This window comes from Ovis canadensis, chromosome 8, assembly GCF_042477335.2.
Source record: "Ovis canadensis isolate MfBH-ARS-UI-01 breed Bighorn chromosome 8, ARS-UI_OviCan_v2, whole genome shotgun sequence".
Lineage (NCBI taxonomy): Eukaryota > Metazoa > Chordata > Mammalia > Artiodactyla > Bovidae > Ovis > Ovis canadensis.
The window spans coordinates 85,524,549-85,547,736 of NC_091252.1; the positions used below are offsets into that span (position 1 = coordinate 85,524,549).

The following is a 23,188-nucleotide window of genomic DNA, read 5'->3' on the forward strand; positions in this document are numbered from 1 at the left end:
AATGTTCTAGTCCACTTGTTTATAACAAAAACAAAAAAGTTAGTTTTTCATGGTAAAGTTATTTTGAGACTAGAATGATGTAAGATGTGACAGCGTGTCCTTTCATCCGTTGTGGTTCCTCAGCACTTTTTAGATCATCTGCCATGGGTCCTCCCTGGGAGCTTGTCCAGAGAGCACACCCATTATGGAGTGAGTTCTTTATCTATTCTGATGTCAGTCACTTACCAGATATATGTGAGCTCGTTCTTGTGTTCAGCCGCTCGGTTGTGTTTGCTTCTTTGCGACCCTATGGACTGTAGACCGTCAGGCTCCCCTATCCATGGGATTTGCCAGGCAAGAATACTGGAGAGAGTTGCTATGTCCTCCTCCAGGGAATCTTCCTGATCCAGGATCAAACTTGTGTCTCCTGCGTTGGCAGGCAGATTCTTTACCAATGAGCCACCTGGAAGCCCTACCAGACACATGACTTGCAAATATCTTCTCTCATTTTTTCACTTTCTTCATGGTATCCTTTAAAAAGGAATTTTCTTTTAATTTTGAAAAAGTCTTTTTTTTTCTGTTGTCTTTTGTGGCTAGTATTGTATTTAAGAAGAGTTTTGTCAAATGCAAAGGCAAAGATTCACTCATCTTTTCTTCTAAGACTTTCATAGTTTTGTCTCTTCAGTGTATGTCTATGATCCAATTTGAGTTAATTTTGTATATGGTGTTAGGGGGCGGGTCAACCTCATTCTTTTGCATGTAACTCTCCAGTTGCCCCAGCACCTTTTGCTGAAAACATTCTTCTTTGCCCATGACTTGAAAATTAATTGACCATTGTTGACTTAAAAAATAGTCACAACCTAAAAGTTGAGAGCTGTGTTTTATTTGGCGGAAATTTTTCAGACATAAATCCCAGAGGTAGCATCTCAAGTAGCCTTGAGAGAATTCTTCCAAGAAGGCAGCGAGGAGGACTCAGGTGATGTGGAAGTTTGCAACAGAGGGCAGGTAGTCTGAACATCAAAAGTATTTTTGTGAATTAAAGAAAACCAGATATCTCAAGTTAGGGAATTTAGTGCTTTCCTATATGTGGGAAGATGCAAGAGTCTGGGCTCACTGAAATCACTCCTTTCATATGCATCTCAGCTCTCTGAGGCCACTTGTCTGTGTCTTCACCTTCCAAGTTCCTCAGGGCTCCCAGTAGCAAGTGGCTGCAGCCTGATTCCTGCCATATCACACAGGTGTTCTTTTCCCTCCTGAGTGCTCTGGAGGGCCGGAATCGCTGATGACTGTGGCATCCTTTACTGACATAACAGGAAATATTCCATTTTCCAGTCCCTTCCCTTGGTCAGAAATTCGACCGATATTTGGGAGACATTTCGTGACCAATTTTGGTCCCACGGTGCTGGGAGGCTCATCCCAGGTCAGGTGAAGGTTTTCGTTGATATATCGCTCCAGGTGTTAGTTTCTGGATTAGACCCATTGATAGAGAATGAAAGATTTTCTGGGTCCTCTGTCTTTTAAGCTATTGTGATCCAGGAGATAGTTCCCTTCTTTTCTTTCCCCATACCTAGAGTCACACTATTATAATTATTGATCACATACAGAACTAAATATTTGATTAATTGTTTTAAGTCACTGTTCCATTTGTTGGAAGCCTGGTTATACACTCTAAGAGACAACAATCTTATAAAATATAATATAGGTAATGTAGCTGTTAATAGCCAGAGAAGGCAATGGCACCCCACTCTAGTACTCTTGCCTAGAAAATCCCATGGATGGAGGAGCCTGGAAGGCTGCAGTCTATGGGGTCGCTGAGGGTCGGATACGACTGAGCGTCTTCACTTTCACTTTTCACTTTCATGCATTGGAGAAGGAAATGGCAACCCACTCCAGTGTTCTTGCCTGGAGAATCCCAGGGACGGGGGAGCCTGGTGGGCTGCCATCTATGGGGTCACACAGAGTTGGACACGACTGAAGTGACTTAGCAGCGACAGCAGCAGCAGCAGCTGTTAATAGCAACATTGACAGAGTCATAGTGTAGTAGAGACACGGACATAAACAATTTGGAAACGAAAAATAAGTTAAAACAAAGATTAGTATCACTAGTTGTAATCCAGTTGTAATAAACCATCAAATCCATAGGAGAGCCAGCTGGAGAATCCAAATTTTGCCAGTATCAGGTAGAGAGAAAAAGTTAAATGTCTCATCTTTGTTTACAAAAGCTTCATATATCAACTTGGGACAGTATCAGAGAAAAAGGTTTACTGGAAGACAGATTCAAGTTAGTATGTTTTCTGAAATTAAAGTGATAAATTATATTTATCTATTTAGTGTCATGTACTTAACTCCTATTGATCTGCAGGAATTAGTCAAGTTTTCTATTATAGTTGTCATTTATCATCCAGTTTAGCGGCATTACCTAAAGGCTATCAGAAACTTACATTTGTTTAAACAGGTTCTTTTTATGAGTCTTTTTGAAAATCTTTATTTTGTACAAGCAATGTAAAATTATAATACTCTATGAAGGACAAATTTAAAATAGTTTAGTTAAAACTTTGAATACAATGTAATTTGCAAGAAACTTGGATATTTCTGTAACATATAACCTTTTAGGATAATAACTAGAATTATGACTGATAACATTATATCAGGACATATCAGATGTTAGGGATAAATTTTGGAATATCTTTATCAATGACATTTACCTATACATTACAACCTAAAGTTTACCTTCAATAACTTGACAATGTTTTTGAATTAAAAATAAACTTAATTTAGTATTTCTCTCTGAGATGTCTCAGAGATTTTTTTTGAAGCATCTCAGAGTCAGCTGGAGGCTAAAGGAGTTTTAGTTAGATTTTACTATTTGGGAAGTTTGTTAGAAATATTAAAAAAAGTTTTAAAACAACAGGATCATAGGTCACTGAAACAGTACTTATTCACTTCACCAAAGTCACAAAAACAGTAAATATGGCTCGCCTAAGGGCACAGAAACTCATGCAATTTGTTTTCAAACAGGAGCACTTTTAACAGAAAGAGAAATCAAATTCCAGTCTTGCATTAGCTCACTTAACAAAATCCATTTAGTTAGCTTCAAGGCTCAGAGGGTAAAGCATCTGCCTACAATGCGGGAGACCCGGGTTCAGTCCCTGGGTTGGGAAGATCTCCTGGAGAAGGAAATGGCAACCCACTCCAATATTCTTGCCTGGAAAATCCCATAGACGGAAAAGCCTGGTAGGCTACAGTCCATGGGGTCGCTAAGAGTCGGACACAACTGAGCGACTTCACTTAGCACTTAGGTGTTGTTTATCCTAACTATGTATAAAATTTTCCTCCTCAGGCTTCTTTTGCATAATCTCTCATCACTTTCTGTATTCATCCTGTCTCTCATTTTTCCATCTAAATATGCTCACCCAGCTAATTTTTTTCCTCCATAAAATGTAATCTCATTTCTCATATCTTTTTTAACTGAAAACATATATTTTACTTCTTACTATATACTGAAATGTTACTATATTATTCCTTATAGCTTTAGTGACATGTTTAAATTAGAATCCTCAGCACTTAAAACCTTACTTTTTAGTAAAAGCTAAGAATTAAGCAATGGACTGTCTTTTACACTGGCATTTTATAGACTAACGGTTATCATAAACACTAGTGATAAGTCTTTAAAACTTTTGTTCTCTTATAGAGAACATCTCAATGTGATAGAAACATTTTTTGATATTTCTAAAAGGAGATCAGCCCTGGGATTTCTTTGGAAGGAATGATGCTAAAGCTGAAGCTCCAGTACTTTGGCCACCTCATGCGAAGAATTGACTCATTGGAAAAGACTCTGATGCTGGGAGGGATTGAGGGCAGGAGGAGAAGGGGAAGACAGAGGATGAGATGGCTGGATGGCATCACGGACTCATGGACGTGAGTCTGAGTGAACTCCGGGAGTTGGTGATGGACAGGGAGGCCTGGCATGCTCTGATTCATGGGGTTGCAAAGAGTCGGACACAACTGAGCGAGTGAACTGATCTGAGCTGAAATACCTTTAGTGTTTTTTAGTAATTGATGTTTCAGTATATTTTATTTAATAAACTTTTATCACTTAAATTAACACAGTTCTAGGACTTTCAGTTCGTCAGTCATTTCAGTTGCTCAGTCATGTCCAACTCTTTGCAACCCCCTGGACTGCAGCATTCCAGGCTTTCCTGTCCATCACCAACTCCTGGAGTTCATTCAGACTCACATCCATCGAGTCAGTGATGCCATCCAGCCATCTCTGCTCAAACTCAGTTATCAAATATCTAGAAAGATTATTTTAGGTAGACATTTCTAAAATATAATTATTTTAAAGAGTTTATCCCAATGTTTTTATCTCATTTACATTTACTTTCAGATTTCATAATATCGTTATTTTTCTTATAACAGATCTAGTAAGGTCTTATGTATTAAATCTAGGTACAATAAGGAGTTACATAATTTTGATGAGTCTTGACATGTCTATATCAATTAGATAAACAAACAAACATTAATACCAGATATTAACTTAATATTGAATATTTGCCAGTTCACGTGAACCTGAAAGTTATTTAGCCACTGTCTTTAAATGTAAGTGCTTTTTAGTAAAATTAAATAGTTATTTATAAATCTAATCTTGATAAAACTTTTTAGAAGTAGAGATATCTCATATGTATAATGTATACACAGAAATATACAGGCAAAACCAGAGATCTCATAGCTTCACTTAAAAGCTTAACCATGAATCGGGTATTACAATATAAAGTTATTAGTTTACAAAGAACAGCTGAAATACATTAACATTGTTTGCTCAGATGACAAAGGCTTTGCTATCTGTGCAGTTTGGTTAACAGAACATTCCCAGCGCTTTTAATTTTAAAGCTGCCACTTTTCCCCTTGGTTTCAACTCTTGTCTGATGGAGCTAATTAGGCTCAGTCTCAGTCCTTGGGGCTTGTATTTACACTTTGGTTTGTAAGAGATTTCTAAGAGAAAGCCAGTTGCTTTTATAGTTTTCTAAAGAACAGTTCTGTCACCTAAAGATATTAAAATCAGTGACAAGATCTTTAACAAAACTGAAACTTCTTTTACTAATTGTCTGTTTTAGAACTTTAGAGTTTAACTTACCATGCCTTCAAAGGTTTATATAAAGTATTTAGCAAAGATCCTTTTGAGTTTACAAATTACACCCAAAGCAAAATCACTATTTTTATTAGTCCTAGTATGTTAGTTCCCAGTTGTTTTTTTTTTTTTTTTTCCCTTTCTTGTGTGGCTCGGGTAACATTATTGGTTAGTACGTTTAGTTATTATCTCCTGGGTGGCAATCTATATCTCTTGTCTTATAATTCCACGCAGGAGAACTATTCTCCAGTGAAACATGTCTATCTCATAGTATAGTTAAACAAGAGATTTAACCATTTTCTATAAATCCATTTAAATGTACCAATTTTATATACTCTTATCTAAATTCCATTAACTTGTATACCCTTTAACTTTAGTTTCTATCATTATTGTTGTTGTTCAGTAGCTCAGTCACATCCAACTTTTTGTGACTCCATGGACGGTAGCCCACCAGGCTCCTCTGTCCATGGATTTCCCAGGCAAGAATACTGGAGTGGGTTGCCATTTCCTTCTCCAGACGATCATCCTGACCCAGCGTTCGAACCTATGTCACCTGCATCACAGGCGGATTCTTTACCACTGAGCCACAGGGGAAGCATATTGGAATTTTTTTTTTCTTTTTTTCCCTGTCCATTTTATCTTGTTTTATATAAAAAGCTCTGGGATCCCCAGAGTGGGGTTGAGCCAAGATGGTCAGGCCCCTTGGTCTAATTCTTGCCCCAAATAACTGTTGGTCAGATATCTCCATGTGAATTTTTCTAGCCCCTTAAATAATGGCTGCAGCCTGATGGCTGCTAGATCATAGGTGTTCTTCCTGAGTGCCCTTAGGGCTCACCAGCTCTCGTAGGAAGGCTGAGCAATCACTGGTGGCTATAGCATCCTCATTTGCTGATATGGCAGAAGATATTCCATTTCTCACTTTCTTAAACATCTTTTATCTCCCCTAAGCCTACATCCCTCTCCTCTCTCATTTCCTTATTAATGTGATATTTTGTGTGTGTATGATATAAACTGCTTTTTATTATTTATTAAAATTTTTTTGGATTGTGGTTTTGAGATATCTATTATGTAAGTTTCAGGTATACAGCGCAGTGATTCACAATGTTAACATGTTATTCTCCGCTTATAGTTATAAAATATTGACTCTATTCCCTGTGCTGTACAATTAAAGGTAGTATTTAAGTCTGAATTCTAAGGAGATACTCATTTTTCCGTGGGTATCTCCCATATATACATGAGGTATACATGTTAATAAACTTAGCCACCTGATGCAAAGAACTGACTCATTGGAAAAGACCCTGATGCTGGGAAAGATTGAAGGCAGGAGAAGGGGACAACAGAGGATGAGGTGGTTGGGTGGCATCACTGACTCGATGGACATGAGTTTGAGTAAATTCTGGGAGTTGGTGATAGACAGGGAAGCGAGTTCGATCCCTGGGTTGGGAAGTTCCCCTGGAGAAAGAAATGGCAACCCACGCCAGTATTCTTACCTGGAAAATCCCTGCTGGGCTACAGTCAGTGGGGTTGCAAAGAATCAGACATTCCTGAGCTACTAACACATGTATCCTCCAAAGGCTCACAGTCTGCCTGGACACACAGGATGTTCAGCAGATAGTGAAGAGGCAGAACATCCTGGAAAACGTGGTAAATGAACACAGGGCGCAGGGTGGCCAGAGGCCTCCTGGGGAAGAAGGTAGGACACAGCAACAGGCAGAGTGAAGAGGAAGACTAGAGGCAGGAGTTATAAACCAAGGGTCTGCTTTCCAGAAGATCCAGAGAAAGGCGCAGTGCCAGGAGGGGTCTACCTTGGGGTCTAAGAGGCAAGATTCCAGAGCAGTGATGAAAGAGATGTTCACATATTGGGATATAGGGAAGTCATTCTGGCTTATACATGAGTTTACCTGAATTTTATGTTAGTTAAGATAGCCTGTTTGTGGCCTATCAAACATACACTGTACATCTGCTTTAATTGCTATGGAAAAGGACACCCTGACCAGAAGGAAAGAATGTCCATGCTAAAAATGAAGAATTAAATGCCCTTCCTCCTGGGATTCCAATGCTGGTCCTTCTTTGAGGGTAAGACGCCCTTCCCAGGGGCCAAGGCTGTACCGACTGGATGTGTACATGCTGGTCTGTTCTTTCTTGAATCATTGGAGAAATATAAGCCTCACTTCTTTAATGTTCTTTGTTCTGACGAGATATAAGACTGTGCAGAAAACCCTGCTTCTCTGGAGCATTTTCTCAGAGTAATCTGAAAGCTGGCTACTGGGCTAGTTGTTCGTTTGGCTCCAACAGAACTCTTTTCTATTCTTATAAATTGTTTCTTGGTTATTTCTGTTGACAGAGGGCCAGGCTCTCTCTCAAACACTGGGAGGGGACAACTTCCCTGGTACCTCCTGGCTAATCTACAGGCCCCTTTAAACACACTTGGAAATCAGACAGACACACACACACACACACATCTGAAGAAAGAAACAGGCAAAGCCCCAAGCACCTAGCTCAGAAGATTGAGGGAAGGATGAGAAAGACTCATCTTCTTCCTTCACCAAGACAGAGTTCCCTCCTCCTTGGCTGAGGGGACCCAGCTCTGCAGAACAATGACCAATTCCAAGAGAGAGAAAAAGCATCACGCAGCCATGCTCCAGAGACAAGGCAGAGGCAGGAGCCTCAGCTTCACCTAAGGGCACAGGGATGGGAGGCCAGGCCTGAAGCCGCAGCCCCTCCTGCCCTTCCAAGTCCTGTGCTTCTGTTAGGGGTGGATCCCCAGAAGTGGTACCGACCCAGGTTCTGGTGAGGGAGGCAACAGTGGGCCTCTGGGCTGGACACTGGTGTTTGTCAGGTGGAATAACATTCAAGCTTTGTCCTCACTCCAAGGACAAAGTTAGTGGCAAAAGTTGAGCTCTGCTGAAGCAGAGATGAGGTGCCCACTCCTGAGGTTAAGGAAGACTTCCCTGGGTGCACATGTGCAGGAAGGCTTCTTGGAGGTCAAAAAGGGAGCCCCCCCCCCCCCACCATAAAAAGTGTGAACATGTACCTATAGGCCTCTGTGGTGGGATCCAACTTAGAAAAACATTGCACATGTTACAGTTCACAAGGGGCTCATAGCGTATTGTTAAAATATGGCCCATTGTGGTGACCTGACAATCAAGGGATGAAGTCACAGTGGCCACATTGCCCTGGGGGGCAGACTGTACCTTCCTTAAGGCGATATCCTGTTTTCCCCTGCTGGTGCCAGTTTCTCAAGACTATGTGACCACCCGACCCTGAGACCCCTTTGACTAAGTGACCGTAAGACCCCAGCTGCAGGCTAAAGACAAACTGAGGCCCCCTTCCTCCAGGGCACAATTTCCCATCCATAGGGTATAAGAAGGCTTGGCTGTAAAAAGAGAGCACTGGTTTCTCTCCCTAGCCAGTCACTTTCTTTCTTTCTTCCTATAATAAATCTTTCTCTGCTTGAATGCCTGGCTCACTCTCTTATTCATCACGTTTGCCTTACGTTTCTGGTGCTGAAACATGGGAGGGAAGACCCACTGCGGCTAGGTGGGCTCCTCTCCTGAGCCCACCTTTAGTGGTTCCCTCCCTTGGACCTTGCTAAGAAACTGAAGGGAGTCCCCAGGATGAGACTCTCCACTTGCCTTCCTGGACTGACATCCACACACAGGCTCTAATTTCATCAGCTGCAGGGGTGAGTGAATTCCTGCTCTCTGGGATCCTCTTTCTCTGGTCTGGTTTTTGAAGCCCTAGAGCTAGGCAGAGGATCCCCTCAGCCCTTGGGCCCTGCTCCCACTTTGAAATAGGGGATGCCCATTTCAAAAAAATAAAATGCTGAGCACCGAAGAATTGGTGCTTTTGAACTATAGTGTGGTGTTGGAGAAGACTCTTGAGAGTCCCTTGAATAGCAAGGAGATCTAACCAGTCCATCCTGAACAAAATCAATCCTGAATATTCATTGGAAGGACTGATGCTGAAGCTGAAACTCCAATCCTTTGGCCACCTGATGTGAAGAACTGACTCATTAGAAAATACCCTGATGCTGGGAAAGATTAAAGGCAGGAAGAGAAGGGGATGACAGAGGAGGAGGTGGTTGGATGGCATCACGGATTCAATGGACATGAGTTTGAATAAACTCCGGGAGTTGGACAGGGAAGCCTGGTGTGCTGCAGTCTATCAGGTTGCAAAGAGTCGGATACGACTGAGTGACTGAACTGAACTGATATCAAGGTAGACCCTGCCGCTATCTGGCTGTCTGAGAAGCCCGTGAGAGTGGGTACGCCTTTTCTTTGAGACTTTTCTCCTCGTTTTTCTCTCTCCCTAGTTTGCCCTCCCTCCCTATTTGTCTATAATGGGAAATTCTCAGTCCCAACCTACAAAATCTACCCCTTTAGGCTGCCTTCTCCAAAACCTAAAAACCTTGGGTTTTCAAGGAGAGATAAGGCCAATGCAACTCACTTATCACCCTAACACTGTCTGGCCACAATCTCAACTGGATATTAGGTTCCAATGGCCAGAAAACGGAACCCTCCATTCCAGTACTTTACGGGACCTCTATAACTTTGGCTGCCGCAATGGCAAGTGGTCAGAGATCCCTTATGTTCAGGCTTTCTTTGCTTTCCACCCTTGGCCCTCTCTGTACTTCCTGTTTTACTCCTGAAGTACTTTTAGCCCATCCTGGGCCACATCCCCCCAATACTATATCTCCTGATCCCTGTTCGGATTTTTCCTCCTCTTCTTTTGAGCCTTCTGACCACAGTGCACCTCCTATCGCCCCTAATCCCACTGTAGCAGACCCAGTTCCCCAACCTCCACCTTAGGTTCCCCCTCTCCTCTTGCTCTCAGGTGCAGGCGGCCACCACTTCTCACCCTCCCCCCAAGCCTGTTTGGAAGGGGCTCTGCGGCTTTGATCCACCCTGCTACCCTGCTACCTGAGTCTCAAGTCCCATCCGACCTCCCTAAATCCCCTCCTCACACCTGGCTGCAAAGGGCCTTAAAGAAACAGGACCTTGAATCTCTCCTGCTCCCCTCCTTCTCTTAGTAGAGGTGGCTGGTACAGAAGGCATTGTTCGGGTACACGTCTCATTCCCCCTCTCCGATTTATCTCAAATTAAGAAACATCTTGGCTCTTTTTCCTCTGACCCTGACACTTGTTTCAGTTCAGTTCAGTCGCTCAGTCATGTCTGACCCTTTGAGACCCCATGGACTGCAACACACCAGGCTTCCCTGTCCATCATCAACTCCCAGAGCTTACTCAGACTCATGTCCATTGAGTTGGTGATGCCATCCAACCATCTCCTCCTCTGTCATCCCCTTATCCTCCTGCCTTCAATTTTTCCCAGCACCAGGGTCTTTTCCAATGAGTCAGTTCTTTACATCAGGTGACCAAAGTATTGGAGTTTCAGCTTCAGCATCAGTCCTTCCAATGAATGTTCAGGACTGATTTCCTTTAGGATGGGCCGGTTAGATCTCCTTGCTGTCCAAGGGACTCTCAAGGGACACTTTTATTTAAAATAATTTAAATACCTCACCCAGTCTTATGACTTGACCTGGCATGATATTTATGTTATACTCTCTTCTACCCTCCTCCCAGAAGAGAAAGAACAAGTCTGTCAAGCTTCTCAGGCTCATGCGCATGAAATACATCAAACTGATGGTACTAAACCTGTAGACCTAGGTGCCATTCCCAGGGGCACCTGGGCCTGATTGGGCCTACCAGGCAGGACATCTGGGGTGAACAGCCCATAATCACATGGTGACTTGCCTTACTACAGCCCTCCAAAAAGCAGGACATAAGGCTGTTAACTTTGATAAACTCAAAGAAATAACTCAAAGATCAGATGAAAATGCAGCACAAATTCTAGCTAGATTAACAGAAGGCATTGTTCTGTTAACCTAGCTAGAATTCTATCCCTACAAAAATATACAAAATTAGATCCAACTTCAAAAGAAGGTACTATTGTCCTGAATACCCATTTTACTTCCCAATCATCCCCAGACATTCAAAAAAAGCTAAAAGAGGCAGAGAGGAAGGCCCTCAAACCTCTCAATGAGATCTTTAAAATTTGGCTTTAAAATTTTTCAATAAATGGGAAGAACAGGCAAAACTAGTAAAGGCTCGAAGAGATCAGGCTAAATATCATCTCTTAACCTCTGCTCCACACAGCTCCAAACCTTAATCCTCTGACAGAGAGAAGAAATCATCTAGGCCCTGTTGCAAGTGCGGTAGAGAAGGGCCCTGGGCCTGCTCACGCCCAAAGCCCAGGCCCCCTCCCGGCCCATGTCCTAATTGTGGCATAAAGCGACATTGGAAGGCGGGCTGCCCTAATCCCTCTCTAGGGATCCGGACATCTCCTCCCGGTCCCGAGCAGGAGTCCTCAGACCCAGCTCTGCCCAGGCTCCTCGGACTGGCCGCTGAAGACTGAAAGTACCCAGGGCCCCAGGCCCCAACTCTCATCACCTTTATGGAGTCCAGGGTAACTCACAGCGGCAGGGAAGCCGATCTCTTTTCTTATCAACACAGAGGCCACCTGTTCTGCCACGCCTGCTTATTCCAGAAAAACTAAAGTCTTTCAGATCTCTGTCATGGGGGTTGACGGTTTAGCGCCTACACCACAGATTACCAAGCCTTTGCCTTGCACACTTCAAAATACCCCATTCTCTCATTCTTTCCTTGTACTCCCAAATCGCCCCACTCCAATCCTTGGAAAGGATCTACTCTCCAAATTCAAGCCTTTCCTCACTGTTCCAAATCTTTCTCCTGACCTGGCCTGGCTACTGCTTCTCGAACCTACTATTTCTTTACCTCCCCCACTACCCTCCTCGTCTGTAAACCCTATAGTCTGGGATAGGGTTTACCATCGCCTCCCACCATACTCCCATTTATATTTGTCTAAAAGATCCAACAAAGTTTCCCAATCAACCTCAATATCCTATTTCCCAAATACATCAGCAGGGATTAAAATCCAACATCTCTAAGCTGCTGCGTCAGGGTCTCTTGTGCCCTACTCACTCTCCTTATAACACGCCTATCCTACTTGTTAAAAAGCCAAATCGCTCCTACTGTCTGGGTCATGACTTGACCCAGGGATTAAACCCAGGTCTCCTGCATTGCAGGCAGGTTCAGGCTACCATATGATACAGCAATCCCACTTCCGGGCATATATCCAGAGGTGAAAGGTGATGGAGAGAGATAAACTGGGAGTTTAGGATTGATGTATACACACTACTATACTTAAAATAGATAACCAACAAGTACTTATTGTGTGGCATAGGGGACTCTGCTCAATATTCTATAATAACATAAACGGGAAAAGAATTTGTAAAAAAAATAGATACATGTATATGCTTAATTGAATCACTTTGCTGTACACCTGAAACTAACACACATTTTTAATCAACTATATACTCCAATCAATATAAAATAATTTTTTAAAATTAATTAATTAAAAATAATAAATATTGATATCAAGCATCTTTTCACTTGCCTATTGGCCATGTGTATGCCTTCTTTGGAGAAATGTCTATTTAGATCTTCTGCCCATTCTTTGATTGGGTTCCCTGTTTTTATTATTGAGTTGTAACAGCTTTTCGTATATTTTGGAAATTAACCCTTTATCAGCTGCATCATTTGCAAATCTTTTCTCCCAGTATGTAGTTTGCCTTTTTTTGTTTTGTGTATGGTTTCCTTTGCTGTGCAAAAGTATGTAAGTTTGATGAGGATCTGTTTCTTTATTGCTTTTTCTCATCTTTTTGTTTTCTGTTTCTACCAGAGTAGAAGCCATCTTGAATTGGCCTTCTTTCAGGAACTTTAATTCCCCTTGGATGGTTGCTGGGAGCAAGAGAAAGTTGTTTTGTTTTGTTTTGTTTTGAATGACAAATAATACTGGATCATTATAACTTATGTAATTTTCAAAGTTGTACAATTATACAGAAAAAAAAAGGAGGGGCAAACAACCTGTAGAATTACACAGAATCCTTCTTCAAAATGCATCGGCATTGAAATTTTTAAGGAAAAATAAACAAATGGGACCGAAGCAAACTTGCAGTGATGAACTGGCCTAATTTCAATACTGTTGTGTCTCTGGGACTCAGGAAGCCCGAGTAGAGGGAGAGAGATGAGAGAAGGGCAGATCAGTGGACCGGTCAGGACACAGACGACGTTTATGAACTAAGTTTGCCACCTGAATGGCACCGGACACAATAACTGGGTTGGCTGAAAAGTTCCTTCAAGTTTTTATAAGATGGTATGAAAAACCTTAAGGAAACTCAATACAATGAAAAGGTCAGTGATCAAGGCAAGCTCGAGATGGGGAAGCAGGAAGCCCTGAGCTCTCCCCTCCATGACCTTCTTGCCAGAAATTCTTTCCTGACCTCTGATCAATTTCTATTAATTAGGGAGATCAAAATGATCAAACTAGGAATATTCTGGCTATCAGCTCGCGGAACGCCTCCAACAAGTGGGAAGAGGAGGAAGTGGCAACACCCTGGCTGCGAATTAGCAGTCTGGGGAAGCCTCAGGTTAATGACCGCAGGGGCCTGTCCCGGGCCGGGGCGTGCGGGTGGAGCAGCGCCGGCAGCGCCAGAAGCGCAGTGTCTGCCTCCCCAGAAAGGATGGCTCCTCTGACCTGGCATCCTCCATGCCTGCAAAATCGAGATCCAGGTGGTAAAGGGAGAGATGGGTGGCCCTGAGACGCCTCTTGGCTTCCTGGACTTGCTTCTCATTGTCTGGTTCAGCGGGACTCCCGGGGGTGAGTTCCGGGATGAACCTGCGCGCGGGGGGCGGGGGATGGGCCCGGAGGGCGGCCGGCGCGAGGAAGTTGGGTGCGCGGGGGTTCGCGAAACTTCTTGCGGGGTGGCGCCGCCGCCCTTTCCTCTTTTCCCTCCCCTGGGTCCTTTACTCCTCGGTGGCTCCCCCAGGCTACTTGCGGGCTCTCTGGGCCAGAACAGGGGTGCCTTGGTGGAGCAGTAATGCGGGGAGTTTGGGAGGTGACGCTAGGAGAAGAGGGGGCCAGAACGCTACAGGAAATGGTGTTGAGGCGCCCCCCGCCCCAGGGCTCAGCCCGGCCCCAGAAAGTGGGAGTTCTGGAGCCGGGGGAAGGCACCCAGAGCCGCCCTAAAAACCACAAGCCCATGATCTGCCCTTCTGCACCGTCGCAGCCGCCTTGCTCCTGTCCCCTGTCGCAGCCGTGGCTTTCCCGCACCAGGCTTCAGCAATACATGAACCATGAACTTCCAGATGTTCAAACTGGTTTTAGAAAAGGCAGAGGAACCAGAGATCAAATTGCCAACATCCGCTGCATCATTGAAAAAGCAAGTGAGTTCCAGAAAAACATCTATTTCTGCTTTATTGACTATGCCAAAGCCTTTGACTGTGTGGATCACAACAAACTGTGGAAAATTCTGAAAGAGACGGGAATACCAGAGCACTTGACCCGCCTCTTGAGAAACCTGTATGCAGGTCAGGAAGCAACAGTTAGAACTGGACATGGAACAACAGACTGGTTCCTGCTGGGGTCCAGCCCCAGTGGATCCAGGGTGATTCGAAGGTGAGGACAGAGTCGGCGTCTTTGGAAAAATGCATATTTAATCACAGATATAGAGAGATTAAAAATGGATAGTGTAGTAGGAAGATTAGTGGAGAAAAGGAGGCTGAACAACTTGGATTACGTGGAATAGCATCCATGCTCCAGATGGGAATTCAGCCAGAAAAACTGGAGCAAGAAAGAAGCGACATGGGGGAATCAGTCTTTCCGGAAACTGATCCGATTTCTTTATTTTTGGGTTTGCTTATATACCTTTGTTACACATAGGGATGAATACAGAGTCACGCGGGAGTCAGCAGTCCTGACCTCTATCAAAATCAGGTGCTTCACATAAAAAGTTCTTAGGGATTTTATGATTCTTTCTTTCTGATAACCAAAATCTTATTTTTTTCCAAGGGTGTTTTTTCTTAAACCAGGCACCACCCTCCAGTAAAGTTACATTCCTATAGCATGAGGGTGTAGTGAGTTACAATCAAGAAAGGAATTTATTTAACCCAAGGTTAACATGATTAATCTTAAAGGTTAATGCTTATTTCTCCTATATGCTTAAAGGTTAATACTTATTTCTTCCTATATGCTAGTTATATTCATTATAAGGGTAGGGAACATGGAGATTTAGCAGCAAACATCAGCCCAACAAATGAAAATCCTTTCACCAATGCTCCCCTTAAGATCTATTTAGTCATAAGATACGATAAAGTTACATTTTACATAGCAAGGACACAGTGATTTATAACAAAGTACAGTGATCTATTACAAAAGAGAAAATCCATCAACTCAAAAAGTCTAGTATTGCTAACATCAAAAACTACCATATTTCCTTTTCTATAGTCCAAATATATTGATTAATATATTCCCAGGTGCCTAAGGATATGGAGGCCTGGCGGCAATCATTGACTCAACAAGAAAAAAAAGCCCTATGCTAATTAGGACTCTCAAAATACTCCAAAACTCTCTGTGCTGTTTATGGTTAAGAGGTAGTAAACAATCATGTGGCAGGAGTATGGATAATCCTGTCACACAAGCTAGTCTGTCAGCAGAGAGGTTTGACCTGAGACATCCTTGTCCCACCCAGAGCAGGGAATTGGCAGCAATTATTGACACAACAAATGAAAAACCCTTCACCAATATAATTCCTAACCAACCCATTATACTAATAATTTTTAACTCCCCAAAAGAATTTGCCTTTAGTAAGTCTAAAACATCTCGTGCCTCTCAGATTGGGAGGCTGTAAACAATCACATGTGGCCGGACGAACCTATACAGGTGGGCTAGATAACCTTCAGAGGAGTCCGTAAGCTGAAACACTCTTGTCACGCCCAAGAATTTTTATTGCCTTGGAGCTGCATGTCTACTCCTTCTCCGAGAGAAACGGTTATGGGGGAGAGCCCCCCGTAAAGTCAGAGGTGTAAGTGAGAGCATAAAACAGACTCTGGTTTTGGGGTTAGATGCTCGGGAACAGGGGGTTTCCTGAGACTTCACGCCTTTGCATATGCCAAGCCTCCTTCCTCATGACCTTTGCCATGGGCGGAGTTCCTCACGCTGGCCCCCGGCAGGTTCCAAATAGAAAAAGGAGTCTGTCAAGGCCGTATATTGTCACCCTGCTTATTTAACTTATCTGCAGAGTACATCATGAGAAACACTGGGCTGGAAGAAGCACAAGCTAGAATCAAGATTGTTGGGGGAAATATCAATCACCTCAGATATGCAGAGGATACCACCCTTATGGCAGAAAGTGAAGAGGAACTAAAAAGCCTCTTGATGAAAGTGAAAGAGGAGAGTGAAAAAGTTGGCTTAAAGCTCAACATTCAGAAAACGAAGATCATGGCATCTGGTCCCATCACTTCATGGGAAATAGATGGGGAAACAGGGGAAACAGTGGCTGACTTAATTTTGGGGGGGGGGCTCCAAACTCACTGCAGATGGTGATTGCAGCCATGAAATTAAAAGATGCTTACTCCGTGGAAGAAAAATTATGATCCACTGAGACAACATATTAAAAAGCAGAGACATTACTTTGTCAACAAAGGTCCATCTAGTCAAGGCTATGGTTTTTCCAGTGGTCATGTATGGATGTGAGAGTTAGACTGTGAAGAAGGCTGAATGCTGAAGAATTGATGCTTTTGAACTGTGGTGTTGGAGAAGACTCTTGAGAGTCTCTTGGACTGCATGGAGATCCAACAAGTCCATCCTAAAGATGATCAGTCCTGGGTGTTCATTTGAAGGACTGATGGTGAAGCTGAAACTCCAATATTTTGGCCACCTGATATGAAGAGCTGACTCATTTGAGAAGACCCTGATGCTGAGAAAGATTGAGGGCAGGAGGAGAAGTGGACGACAGCAGATGAGATGGTTGGATGGCATCACCAACACATTGGACATGGTTTGGGTGAACTCTGGGAGTTGGTGATGGACAGGGAGGCCTGGCATGCTGTGGTTCATGGGGTCGCAAAGAGTCAGACATGACTGAGTGACTAAACTGTATTGATGATCTGTGCACAGAGCCCCGTCTGGTCCCTTCGTACTACTGATGAACTGAAGTAGATCCCTTCCCTACTGCTCTCTGCCCTTGAAGGACCACCAGGTCCCTTCCCTACTGCCTCTGGTCTCTTCTTGCTAATGCTGAAGGGAAGTAGTCCACTTCTCTACTGTTCTCAGCCACGAAGGATCAGCAGGTCCCTTCTGAAATGCTCTCTGGTTCCTTCTTACTACTGTTGAGGGAAGTAGGTCCTTCCCTACTGCTCACAGCCCTTGAAGGACCAGCAGGTCCCTTCTCTACTGCTCTCTGGTACATTCTTACTACTGCTGAAGAGAAGTAGGTCCTTCCCTACTGCTCACAGCCCTTGAAGGAACAGCAGGTCCCTTCCCTCCTGTGTCTGGACCTTCTTACTACTGCAAAAGGGAAGTATGCCCCTTCCCTACTGCTCTCGGCTCTTGAAGAACCAGCGGGTCCTACCCTGCTGCTCTCTGGTCCCTGTTTACAACTGCTGAAGGGAAGGAGATCCCTTGCCTGAGATGCTCTGGTTCCTTATTACTACTGCTGAGAGAAGTAGGTCCCTTCCCACAGCTCTCAGCCCTTGAAGGACCAGCAGGTCCCTTCCCTATTGCTCTCTGGTCACTTTTTACTACTGCAAAAGGGAAGTAGGCCTCTTCCCTACTCCTCTCGGCCCTTGAAGGATCAGCAGGTCCCTTCCCTACTGCTCTCTCGTTCCTTCTTAATACTGCTGAGGGAAGTAGGCCCCTTCCCTACTCCTCTGGGCCCTTGAAGACCAGCAGGTCCTTTCCCTACTGCTGTCTGGTCCCCTCTTACTACTGCTGAAGGGAAGTAAGTCCCTTCCCTACAGCTCTCGGCGTCTGAAGTACCAGGCAGTCCCTTCCTTACTGCTCTCTGGCCCCTGCCTACTACGGCTGAAGAGATGTACCTCCCTTCCCTACTGCTCTCTGGCTCCTTACTACTGCTGAGGGAAGTAGGCCCCTTCCTTTCTGCACTTGGCCCTTCAAGACCAGCAGGTCCCTTCTCTAATGCTTTCTGGTTCCTTCTTACTACTGCTGAGGGAAGTAGGCCCCTTCCCTGCTGCTCTCGGCCCTTGAAGACCAGTAGGTCCCTTCCCTACGGCTCTCTGGTTCCTTCTTAATACTGCTGAGGGAAGTACGCCCCTTCCCTACTCCTCTCGGCCTTTGAAGACCAGCAAGTCACTTACTAATGCTCCCTGGTCCCTTCTTACTACTGCTCAAGGGACGTAGGTCCCTTTGCTACAGTCTCGAAGCTTGAAGGTCCAGACAGTCCCTTCCCTACTGTTCTCTGGCCCCTTCTTACTACGGCTGAAGAGATGTACCTCCCTTCCATACTGTTCTCGGCAAAGGAAAGACCGGCAGATCCTTCCTTATGACTCTCTGGTCCCTTCTTACTATTGCCGAAGAGATGTACCTCCCTTCCCTACTGCTCTCTGGTCCCTCCTTACTACTGCTGAAGGGAAGTAGATAATTTCCCTACTGTTCTCTCGTCCTTTCTTACTACTGCTGAGGGAAGTAGCCCCCTTCCATACTGTTCTCGGCAAGGAAAGACCGACAGGTCTCTCTGGCCCCTTCAACTACTGCTGAAGAGATGTACCTCCCTTCGCTACTTCTCTCTGGTTCCTTCTTACTACTGTTGAGGGAAGTAGGCCCCTTCCCTGCTGCTCTCGGCCCTTGAAGAGCAGCAGGTCCCTTCCCTACAGCTCTCTGTACCCTTTCACTACTGCTGAAGGGAAGTAGGCCACTTCTCTACTGTTCTCAGCCCTTGTAGAATCAGCAGGTCCCTTATGAACTGCTCTCTCGTCCCTTGTTACTACTGCTGAGGGAAGTAGGCCCCTTCCTTTCTCCTCTCGGCCCTTGAAGACCAGCAGGTCCCTTCCCTACTGCTCTCTGGTCCCTTCTTACTACTTCTGAAGGGAAGTAGGTCCCTTCCCTACAGCTCTCAGCGCCTGAAGGACCAAGCACTCCCTTCCCTAGCACTCTCTACCCACTTCTTACTACTGCTGAAGAGATGTACCTCCCTTCCATACTGCTCTCGGCAAACAAAGGATGGGCAGGTCCTTCCTTATGATTCTCTGGTCCCTTTTTCTATTGCAGAAGAGATGTACCTCCCTTCCCTACTGCTCTCTGGCTCCTTCTTACTACTGCTGAGGTAATAGGCCCTTTCCCTACTGCTCTTGATCCTTGAAGACCAACAGGTCCCTTCCTAATGCTTTCTGGTTCCTTCTTACTACTGCTGAGGGAAGTAGGCCCCTTCCCTACTGCACTTGGCCCTTGAAGACCAGCAGGTCCCTTCTCTAATGCTCTCTGGTTCCTTCTTACTACTGCTGAGGGAAGTAGGCCCATTCCCTACTTCTCTCAGCCCTTGAAGACCAGCAGGTCCCTTCCTAATGCTCTCTGGCTCCTTCTTACTACTGCTGAGGGAAATAGGCCCCTTCCCTTCTGCTCTCGGCCCTTGAAGAGCAGCAGGTCCCTTCCCTACAGCTCTCTGTTCCCTTTTCACTACTGCTGAAGGGAAGTAGGCCACTTCTCTACTGTTTTCGGCCCTTGTAGGATCAGCAGGTCCCTTATGAACTGCTCTCTCGTCCCTTCTTACTACTGCTGAGGTAACAGGCCCTTTCCCTACTGCTCTTGATCCTTGAAGACCAACAGGTCCCTTCCTAATCCTTTCTGGTTCCTTCTTACTACTGCTGAAGGAAGTAGGCCCCTTCCCTGCTGCTCTTGGCCCTTGAAGACCAGTGAGTCCCTTCCCTACTGCTCTCTGGTTCCTTCTTACTACTGCTGAGGGAAGGAGGCCCCTTCCCTACTGCACTTGACCCTTGAAGACCAGCAGGTCTCTTCCTAATGCTCTCTGGTTCCTTCTTACTACTGCTGAGGGAAGTAGTCCCCTTCCCTGTTCCTCTCAGCTCTTGAAGACCAGCAGGTCCTTTCCCTATAGCTCTCTGGTTCCTTCTTACTACTGCTGAGGGAAGTAGGCCCCCTTCTCTACTCCTCTCAGCCCATGAAGACCAGCAGGTCCCTTCCCTACAGCTCTCTGTTCCCTTTTTACTACTGCTAAAGGGAAGTAGGCCACTTCTCTACTGTTCTTGGCCCTTGAAGATCAGCAGGTCCCTTATTAACTGCTCTCTTGTCCCTTCTTACTACTGCTGAGGTAAGTAGGCCCCTTCCCTACTGCACTTGACCCTTGAAGACAAACAGGTCCCTTCCTAATGCTTTCTGGTTCCTTCTTACCACTGCTGAGGGAAGTAGGCCCCTTCCCTGCTGCTTTTGGCCGTTGAAGACCAGTGGGTCCCTTCCCTACTGCTCTCTGGTTCCTTCTTACTAATGCTGAAGGAAGTAGGCCCCTTCCCTACTGCCCTTGACCCTTGAAGTCCAGCAGGTCCCTTCCTAATGCTCTCTGGTTCCTTCTTACTACTGCTGAGGGAAGTAGGCCCCTTCCCTAATCCTCTCGGCCCTTGAGGACCAACAGGTCTCTTCGTAATGCTCTCTGGTCCCTCATTACTACTGCTGAAGGGAAGTAGCTCCCTTACATACTGTCCTTGGCAAAAGAAGGCGTGGCAGGTCCTTCCTTATGACTCCCTGGTCCCTTCTTACTATGCTGAAGAGATGTACCTCCCTTCCCTACTGCACTCTGGTCCGTTCTTTCTTCTCCTGAAGTGAAGTAGGCCCCTTCCCTACTGCTCTCGGCCCTAGAGGGCCACAGGTCCCTTCCCTACTGCTCTCTGATCCCTTCTTACTACTGCTGAAGGGAATTAGGTCCCTTTCCTACTTGCTCTGGGCCCTTGAAGGACCAGTGCTCTTCATCACGGATCAGCTAATACCAGCAGGGTGGCCAGTGTAGGAGCTATTCATCTATCAATGGCTTGGGCTGGGTGGGCGGCAGCAGGTGGCCTGGTTTCTCCTTGGCGGTGGAGGCGGGCACTCACAGCAGGATGGATGTACAGGGCTGTCTCCCTGGGATGGGGATCTGCAGGCTGCCACTCGTACAGCTTGGGTTCGCTATGCTGCCTGCAGACTGGGCCCCCCCCTGCCCCCAGAACTCCCACGCACTGTATCACTGTTTGGGCTCGAGCTGTCCTGTCCTGGAAAAGTAGATTCTGAAGTTATGATACTAAATGCAGCTCAACTTGACAGTAACTTCAAAAAGCTTCACATCTTAGAGTTGAAACGAAGGAAAAGTTGCCATCCAGAAATTGAGGAAGGAAAACTTCAGCCTTGGACAAAACGACGAGCAGAGGAACCCATTTATGATCCTGTACTTGCAGCTCCAGCTGTGTCTGCACGTGTGTTTTATATCAGCCTAGGGATTTGCTGTCCAGTTATATCTCTTGCAGTACTAGTATTAGCTGTTTTGCATCTTCATCGTATGAAAAGGATTGAACTGGAAGGTAGTATCAGCGCCAGCAGTAGTTCCCAAGGGCTGTCTCAGTCCCAGTCATTCCCAGATGTCTCAGTATATGAGAGGCAACACACCCAACAGTACAAGTCCCATGTCCAGTTATCCAACCTTGTGGGTAGAGTAGGACTTGAGAAGTGTCGCTCTTTCGGAGGCCAGAGCTAAGGTGAATGATATCAAAATATCTATCCAGGGAGAGGAACTCAAAAGAAGTACTCTAAGAAGGTACCTTTTGGTGTACTATCCATGGAGTTTATGGAGATGAAAAAGATCCAGATAAAAAGCAACAAGCATTTGTAAAAACAATTAGAGATCGAGCTTCTGAAATTCAGGTGACAGCGATGCTCCCTGAAAGTTGTGAGCTACGAGATCTTCATCACAGAAATCATCCTATTACCCATGTGTGAACAGAAAAAGGGGGAAAGCCCATGGTGATTGCCTTACATGAACTGGGGGTATCTTAAATTGTTTTTATGACAGTGCAAAGTTGTAGAGGCCAATAGTCTGCAGGAAACTTCTCAACAAAACCTAGTTCACATGGCTGCTCAGATTGCCTGTGGAATGAGCTACCTGGTCAGAAGGATGTCATCCACAAAGACGTGGCAGCCAGGAGCTCCATCATTGATGACAACTTCAAGTTAAGAGCAAAGCCAATCCCTCTCCAAGTCTTGTTCCCCATGGACTCTCACTGTCTAGGGAACAGCAAACACATGGGATCAATGGATGGCTTTTGAAAGTCTGGTTAATAATGAGTTCTCCAGCCTTCCCTGGTGATCCAGTGGCTAAGACTCCACACTTCAATGCAGGGGCCTGGGTCTGATCCCTCGTGGGAGAACTGGATCCTGCATGCCACAACTAAGAAGTCAGCATGCTGCTACTAAAAGAGCCCATGTGTCTATGACTCTGACCAAATGTCCTAAGTGGACATCTACCCGTTTGATGTGGCTGCGTACCTGAAAGAGGGTTACCAAATAGCCCAGACTATCAACTGTCCTGATGAACTATTTATGTGATGGCTTGTGCTGGGCCTTCGATCCAGAGGAGAAGTGGAGTTCCAGAAGCTGGCCCAGTGTCTCACAGAGCTCCATGAAGCCCTGGGAGCCTGTGTCTGACTCTCCTCTCACAGTCCCCCAGTGTCAGGAGGAAGGTGCCTGTCGAGGCCCACTTGGAGCCAGCCAGTCACATACATCACCCAGCACCACAGAAGCACATTTGTCTTCCAGAACACCATGCCTTAGGAATGCTTTAGCATCTCAACTTTCGAAGACAGACTTAATGATGTGGAATACTTTCTCAATATCACTTTTATTAGCTTGAACTGAAAATGTTTGTGTAAATTTTTTACACATAGTTGCCTCTGAGGTATAGGTATAGTATTACAAAATAGTTTTAAAATTGTTTAAACACACACATTTGAACTAACAATCTTACTACCAACTGCTTTTTATTTTCTTAACTTCTACAAGGTAATGCAGTTGATTCACCTTTAAAGTTTTGCTTTCTTTCACTAGTTTTGGGAATTATTTGTCTTCAGCATGCAGTACTTTTTCTTAGGAAAATAAAAACCATCTGGAAGTTATGGGCTAACGCCCCCGCTCCTTTATTACAGAGTAGCTACCTTGGTCCAAAGTGCCA

At 45.0% G+C, this 23,188-nt stretch overlaps 1 protein-coding gene and 1 pseudogene across 2 annotated transcripts in view; both read left to right on the top strand.

Annotated features, from left to right (window-relative positions):
- Positions 1–23,188, top strand: part of LOC138444955 (UL16-binding protein 3-like) — a 46,407-nt gene that overhangs the window by 15,745 nt on the left and 7,474 nt on the right. The window contains exon 1 of one of the 2 annotated variants that reach the window (XM_069598701.1): positions 7,084–7,183. The exons of the other annotated variant lie outside the window; for it this stretch is intronic. Within the exon in view, the coding sequence (XP_069454802.1) occupies positions 7,141–7,183 (43 nt within the window). The 5' untranslated portion in view covers positions 7,084–7,140. Of the gene's footprint in view, positions 1–7,083; positions 7,184–23,188 lie in introns of those variants that run through there. 2 annotated transcript variants of the gene reach the window in all.
- Positions 13,776–22,665, top strand: LOC138445157 (tyrosine-protein kinase RYK-like; annotated as a pseudogene).